This window comes from Pleurodeles waltl, chromosome 6, assembly GCF_031143425.1.
Source record: "Pleurodeles waltl isolate 20211129_DDA chromosome 6, aPleWal1.hap1.20221129, whole genome shotgun sequence".
Taxonomy (NCBI): Eukaryota; Metazoa; Chordata; class Amphibia; order Caudata; family Salamandridae; genus Pleurodeles; species Pleurodeles waltl.
The window spans coordinates 248,284,204-248,292,155 of NC_090445.1; the positions used below are offsets into that span (position 1 = coordinate 248,284,204).

General features: G+C 43.9%; 1 protein-coding gene across 6 annotated transcripts in view; it reads left to right on the top strand.

Moving 5' to 3' along the window:
* The window catches only part of DDX42 (DEAD-box helicase 42), a 516,281-nt gene extending 511,439 nt beyond the window's left edge, over positions 1 to 4,842 (top strand). For all 6 annotated transcript variants that reach the window (XM_069238031.1, XM_069238033.1, XM_069238036.1 and 3 more), the window contains one exon: positions 639 to 4,842. In XM_069238031.1, coding sequence (XP_069094132.1) covers positions 639 to 1,400 — 762 coding nt within the window. In that variant the 3' untranslated portion in view covers positions 1,401 to 4,842. The remainder of the gene's footprint in view (positions 1 to 638) is intronic.
* The last annotated feature ends 3,110 nt before the right edge of the window (positions 4,843 to 7,952 follow it).

The window sequence follows — 7,952 nt, forward strand, 5'->3', positions numbered from 1 at the left end:
CCGAGGATGGTTTTTCTTGGGTATCTGTTCAAAGGTAATGAATCGGCAGCTAGAAGTCTGTATCAGATGGACAAGTTACTTACCTCCGGTAAAGACTATATCTAGCTGCAGATTTACCAACCGGCCCATCCTCCCTGCTCTGAAAACCGATTTCTAGGGGCAGGGACCTCCCTTTCAGGGCCCTAGTTTTGACACCCCAGTGGTCAGTGATCTTCATGGCTCTGTGTTTTTGATTGGAAAGTCATGAAAAGAAACTGACGTTGGCGTGCCTGGGTGGCGCATGTATAACATTTCTGCCGCAGACGATAGACGCGGAGCCTATTGATGCCGCCAACCAGCGTGCATGGCTATTGCTTCCAAAAAATCTTCTGGATCCAGTACGACTCTTGGGGAAAATTCAAAGATAAGGAATCCGCAACTAGATATATTCTCTAATATATGACGTTACCGAAGCTAAGTCACTTGTCTTTCTGTGCTCTAGGAATAGAGTTCAAATAATGGGTGACTTAACTTACATAGCCATGTCCCTTTGTGGGTGTATAATACACTGTTTGCACAGTTTGCTTTATTGTATTATTTGTTGGATCTTACAGTTAGCTTGTGTGTCTGACATTGTATTTTCCCATTTCTTTTAACAGTCCCAGTACAAGACTCATTTTGTTGCTGCTAGCCTGAACAACCAGAAAACAGGAAACACTTCAACCAACGCAACTGGATGGACCAGTGCAGGGAGTTTAAGTTCTGTACCTACACATCCTGGTCAAACCCCACCAACCCCAGCTGCTCCTACTGCACCAGCATCTAAAGCAATGTCAGGATTTGTCAGCAGTTCCACTTTGAGCAGCGTGCCAACGGGCTACCCAAGTATGGGTATTCCAGGGTATACAATCCCAAATACTCTCAGCAGTAATAGAGATGGTAACCGCGAAGGCAGTGGAGGGCGGGACAGCATACGTGAAAGCAGTAGTGGGCGGGACAGCATACGTGAAAGCAGTAGTGGACGGGACAGTGGCCGCGAAAGCAGTAGTGGGCGAGACAGCCGTGAGCACAGTGGTGGGCGTGATGGACGAGAGGGTGGTAGTAGTCGAGGCCGTCACAGTGAAAGTCGGAGTAGCCGAGACAGCCAGCGACATGGTGACAGTGGAGGTCGTCATGGAGATGGCAGCAGTCGTCATGGTGATGGTACCAGTCGTCATGGAGAAGGGCATCGCCATGGTGAAGGACACCATTCTCGTAGCCGACACAGTGAAGGGCGGAGTAGCAGTGAAGGCCGGAGTGGGGGAGAAAGTCGGAATGGTGAAAGCCGTAGAGATGGAGGCAGCAGTAAACGAGATAACAAACCTGAAGACTTCGTGGTCCCTGATGCACCCAAGCGCAAGAAGTCTCGATGGGACAGTTAAATAGATACTCTTTCTTTTTGGTTTTGTTCAGTGGTAGAATTTCGTTTTCTTAAGCAAAAATTTCCAGTTAATCTGTTGGTCATTTGATTACTGACAAAGGAAAGAAATAATTAAAGTGGGCACCTTTCTTATTATCCTGGGAGAGAAGGTAGCTGTGTTCCCGGGGCAGCCAGGAGTAACTTAAGGACCGTTCTTTTAAGCTAAGCACGAACCGTGAATTAAAGAGCTAATTTTTGTAGTGCTTTAGGCTTTTAAAAAATATATACATATATTGAAAGAAGAAAATGTGTGAAATTTACTTTTTATGGGTTGGTAAGTAGATGTAACACATAATGCACCACTTAATACCTTTGCTGCTCCCACTACAAGATGCAAGTCAAGCCTTCATTGGCTTGCACTCCAAACATTCCCAGGTTTTTTCTGTTTGGCAAAATGGTTGTTGCTGAACCAGTAGGTTTTTCCTTTATGTGGAAACAAAGCAGCTGTCCAGAACTCGTTACTAGATACAAAAACATGAGTGGCAACAAATTAAATTTTCTAGCATATACTTTTAAAACCTTTCTCAAGCTTAGAAAACAGCAGAGCTTCTTTATATGAAGCTCATGTCTGCGTTTTGGCCCCTATGTTATGCTTGACTTCCACTCACCTGCTAACATTTTGGGAGTTCAGAGAAGTGACTTTAAATTGGTTCAGCTCGTCATTATTTTCCCCATGCAATATGTAGTGCAAGCATGAAATGGAACGCCCTCTTCGAACTTGTATGGGCAGCAAACTGGAAAGGAAATAGTCTATCCTGCTTTGGCTTTCATTTTAAAGTTTTCCCATTTTATTAGTCATTTTACTCACACTTTATCACAACAGCCCTTAATGCCTCAGTCTGTGTGAATAAGTGTCCAGTGACAATAGATGATCTTATATGGGGCATACTCATTCCGGTGGAGTGTGGCAGAGGATTCTGTGAGGTAAAAACTGCCCTTCCCTGTGAAGTTTGGTTTCTTATTTGTAATCTAGGGGATGTCTGATCATCATTACGGCAAACTGGAATTAAAACGTGAATCAGAGATACCTACAGTGCCAGATAGGATATAGTTTATCGAGTACTTTCAATTTGCACACCAGTTTTGGGATAGATTGAAGAACCAAGGGTTCACTTTTGTGCTTAACACATGATGGAGGAAGTGAGAATGATTTAAGAGTCCAAACTATATTCTCCCTCACTGAAATTACGTCACAGTATGATAGACTGGTCTGTAACAGGAGCCAGACAGTGTCCAAGACTCTTCTGACTATGAGCAGGCCAAATAAAACCCCCCACTATTGGGATGCTTCTTTAACAAATACTTAACTTACATTAAAGTCATTTTCATAGTGATTTAGTTTAAGGCCATCGTTAAGGTCCCTTGGAAGACCTCTCACATTTCACTGTATGTGGTAAGATGATCAGCTGTAGCTTCCTTTAGCCAGATGTTCTGTGCATTAGGTTAATGCCAAATGGGGGTAGGGTTGTCTTATTCAAGATTCCTTCTTTATTCCGGAAGTGTAGTTTGTTATGGATTTACATAGCACCTAATTCTCTTATCAGGACCCCCCCCTCTAGCCTATATTGTGTGTGATCATATGAATTTATGTGCAACTGTTATGATTTACAGATCTAAAAGAATACCTGTAACTGCTTCCTGCGTGGAAAGAACCTCTTCCGCCATGCCCCACCTACCTAGATTTACCATGCTTCTTTTAATTTGCTCTCGACGCCACATGTATTAACCTACATTTAATCAGAAACGGATTACTACCCAGTGATGAACGTGAACCCAGACCCTGCTTGCTCGCTTTCCTCAGCGGGTGCCTCTGTGCGAGATTTTGTTCTGTTTTTAAACACATTATTCTAGGTTTCGTAAGAGTGCTGTCTGCCATTTGTAGCACAAAAGTCCAATTTTTACTGATAGTTTGGCAAAGTGAAGAACTTAATTTGTTATATGCAGTAATAGCACTATTGGAGTGTCTTATAAGAGCTTCAATTTCCATCATTTATGTATGCCTAATGAAAGATTTTTAGGAAGGAAGAATTTCTGTTCATTTCCATTTTGCAAGAGTTACATGCTTATCTACTAGTCGCCAGCACTGATCTGTTGGTTGCTGTTAAACGTTGCCTGTCTTACAGGCTATCCAGGTTATTATTGTTATTATCTCACCAGCCACTCGTTGTGAATGCAGCACTAAACAAGACTAAAATGCAACTTAATGCGCAAATGTCCAAACTCTTTACAAATATATTCTTACTATTAAAGATGCTGCTGCTTAGGTTTTCATTTGTCTGTCTTGTGACAGATGGCTGACGTTTCTTCTCCGCCTCTAGCTTTGCACAGATAATGAGGACAGTAGTTCGATTAATTGATAGCACTGCTGTTCGAATTTTTTTTATTTATTTTTTATCACCGTGTAACTAAATGTGAAGAGCACCCCTGGCCTTACCAGACATCTTTACTACTAGTTAGAAAAACAAAGCTTACTGGTGTGTAAAGCCTATTCTCTTTTTTTTTCCCCCCAAAATGATTTAATTTGTGTTGATGAAGGTTCTCGACTTTTTCCTTATAGGTCAGTCCTGTGCTTCTATACATACACAGCGCATCTATTCAGTCATGAAGTCACTGTTTTGTTCCCCCATCAATTCCCACTGATGTACTTTTTTGTACAGTGTGAAATGAGCACCATTTACACGTCTGACTGAACTAGAGCTTCCTGCCAAACTTACGCTACTGACTTTTTGCGGATTGTCATCTGAAGACCTGTAAGCCATTTCTGAAGACCGCAGCTGGGCTATTATCCGTTTTTGTATGTTGATTAGATACTTTTTCAACCTCCCTACAACTCCGAGGCTCAATCCACTAGTATCTTTTGCCTTCAAGAGCATACTGTGATCCTTTCCAAGACTCCTGTCTTATGCTTTAATTAGTCTAGTTAGTAGTAGTGATGACACTCCATCTCCTGTGAGGCAGAAATCCCAGCTACACCCCCTTTAACAAGCAAGATATATATTGGTGTTTGGAAATGACTTCCTCCTCTTAATTTGAAACCTCCTAGAGCTTTAAAAGCCACAGCAGTGAAAATATATAGCTGTAATCGGACTAAACGGTCTCTGTACAGCTGCTGAAAGAAACAAAACAACTGTTCAAATAAATTGCAGTGCCTGTATGGCAGATTTTGTTTAGACTGTATAGTATACATCACTGATGTTTTTTGTTTGTTCTGTTTTACTGTAGTGTAAGTGGCAGCGGTGCAGTGATATTCGGGCAAATTAAATTGAATTTACTGTACAACTTCCCATCTTGTTGAAATGAAACCAATCTAAAGTGTTTTAGGTTTTGTGACTTTGATGTTTTCTTAATTGAATGCATTACATATGTTCTGCTTGCTTAAGTAAATGTTTTATAATTAGTCACACCATGTGTTGTGTTTTGTCTTTTTGTGTTTGGGGTATGTTGATATGTGACTTTGTTTTTATAATCTTGATTGGGTGTATAATGTGTCCTTTGTCGCAAACCAGTTTTTTTTTTCATTTGTGTCTCCTTCGGTTTCTCATCCTGATATTGAGCTAAAATCGAACAATATGCACAGATAGGCATGGGTAAACAGAGAAATTACTTTGCATAACTATACTTGTTTGTCATTGATGAATCCTATAGCCATTTTGTTTTTAACTTTGGGGCGGGCAACGGTCCAGAATCTGCAATTGAGTTTTAAAAAGTTGTATGTCCACTCTCAACTCTTTCTTTAGCTTCCCTTAACACCTTTCAAAAGGCTGTCAGCTTGTAAAGTACGATCCAAGTAGTCCTCCGATAGGGATTTCAGAAGCTGATCCTTGGGGTGGTTTCAGACTTTTGCTTTGTGGAGGTCTATAACTTGTTGCTATAGACTTTGGATATTAACAGTGTAAACCAGAGGTGTATTCAGTTAAAAAAACAAAACTTTGATTAGTTTTCCATTCAAAACAGGCAGTGCAAAATACTTCCATACATGTGCCCATAGCACAACAAAGCAGTCTCTAGTGATGGTCTCCATACATCATAAAGATAGCATAGCTTAAAAACAAAGAGTGAGGAATACTGCCAAGTCTCAAATCTATTCTGGCAGTCACATTTCCCGTTCATACCAACACGATACACACAAACATGACCCTTCGTCCCTGGAGCCAAAATCAGGGTTGAAATCCTCATTACTATTGAATCTGTATAGCAGAAGTCCCAAAGCCATTGCATCATCTGCAGCTCTTTGATCAATTTGAGACATGCGTAGGTGATGTTCTTCTGCCACCCCCATGCAAGCAGATATTTTAGCCAGAGCAACACCCGCTGTGCTCAGGATCCTAGCCACCCACCGCTTAGCTATGAGGTGTGCATGCTGGACAATCTTGTACGGAATTTTCTGGCCCTTGGGTCTCGTTTCCATGCCGATCAGGCGTGCCCCTGGAGTAAAGGGGATTATGAGGCCAGCAGCTGCCTCAGTCTTAGGAGAAACTCACCTATTGCCCCGTACCTCTGAACCACAGCGCAGTTCCAGGCAAGGTGCAAAAAAAGGTGGCACCCACCACCCCACAACATCCATACTTCACTACCCTGGTGAGATCTGTCCCCTTTAACTGAAAGAGGATCACAAAAGTGTGATGGAAGAGCAGCAGCTCAAACCTGTGTTAAGGAGACAGGCTTCACCAGTTCAGAGGCACGCACCCCGTCGGCATCTGCTGTGGGTTCCCTCAGGTCAGACTCCCACGCCCTCTGTGCTTTATAGGGAGGTTGTGTCATGTCCCCACCTCAGAGCCCCATAGAAGAGGGTAATTAGTTGTCTGCTCCCCACACCTGCCAATCTGAGAAGGCCGGCCAACACCTGGGAAGGCTGCAATGATGCTGGGAAACCACTCCACACCTCCCTTGCTGTATTTTCTAGCTTAGCGTAGTGCAGCAAGTGTCCTGCCCCTGTATTTAAGGTTTCCTGGGCATATGGAAAGGTTATAAAAACCTCCCCAGGATACCTGTCCCCGGCTCCGTTGGTTTATGGACATATCCACATTGATCATTCGAAACTGTGCGAGGTCCCAGAGAATCGGCTCCCTGTCAAAGGGATCTCTCTGAAGCACCTTCTTGACCAACTCCCAAATCATGGCTGTGTGCCTGACCAGATACATGATTGAACGCTCCGATCAGCTGCCTCGCATCAATAAACGTGCCAAAATATGTACGCCAGGCATATCTCGAAAAAGTCTCTTCTCCCAGTTGTCAGGTTCTGAGCCACCAAAAGGCATGCTGTAGAAGTTCTGCAAAATAAGTGTTGCATGTCCAGGAGATTCAGAACGCCATCCTCCATCTCCCTTTTGATGACTGACGAGGCTACCCTACTCTGCCGCCCAGCCCAAATCATTGAAACCAACAGGGTGTTAAGTTTTTGGAAAACTCGTGAAGGGAGCGTGAATAGTGAGTTTTCTACCAGGTAGAGACAGGGTGGCAGAACATTTTGGTGATGGCCATCACCAACATGTTTGATGTATTCCAAGCCAGCCCCCCATTCCTCCCTCCACCCCCAACCCCCTCCCTCAAAAACATATATATGTGAAACACAGTTTCCCAGCGAGTACCTGTGTCTCGTAGCCTTTCATGCAGTCTTATCACTTCACCCCCCCAAGGAGAACTACAGTGTCTACCAGACATTTACCTTTAAGCCTGAGACCACGCCAAAGTCTGGCAGCAACCTCATCAAGGGAAAGGATGTAAATGTGCGCATCATCCGCATATAGCCTGATGATATTGTTGGAGCCAGCCACTCCAATGCCCCGGGGTTCCAGCTTAATACAAATGTTATTAATCTTTAAATCTGATATATACAACACAATGCATTAAATTAGCCTCAGATGAGAAAATGGAAAACTCCATCATTTGAACATTAAACGAAACGGTTCAAATAGCAAAGATTTACATGATTACATGTAAGAGCAATCACAATACCTACTTATACCACTATTAAAGTTTATTGTCAAAGACATTTTTTAGTAACTAAGAGGTCAAGCGTTTTGGTCCATGGGAGGCTTGGCAGCAGCCAACAAGATGGCCTCAATGTAAGGGAACTCCGGAGAGTCCACAAATATAATTCTCGATATCCGAGACAAAATCCTAAAACATCTGGGCCACAGTGTGCCCCCAGCTGAGCAGAAAGCCTGGAAGTCACAGATTTGTGACGTGAATAATTGGGGGCGGTGAGGTGGCTGCAAGGAGGTCGCGTGCGGCCAGTGCAGGGGAGAGACGTGCAAGGCACCTAAGAGGGTGATCTGGAGACGTCTGATGGAGGTGGGCCCCCTGTGGGCGATCAACTGGCGTGCCAGGGCATCCTGTAGTGAGGCTTGGCTGGCGGTGGCCTGGGGCAGCAGTCCGCTGTTGCAGAAGGCGCGGCCCAGCTAGGAATGGGAATCGGCGGAGGGTGGGGGGCTGGGAGCAAGGCGCTTGGCCCGAAGGACAGCCAGGGGGAGTTGGGGGGATTAAAGTTGAGTTGGCGGACAGCGAGGTGAGC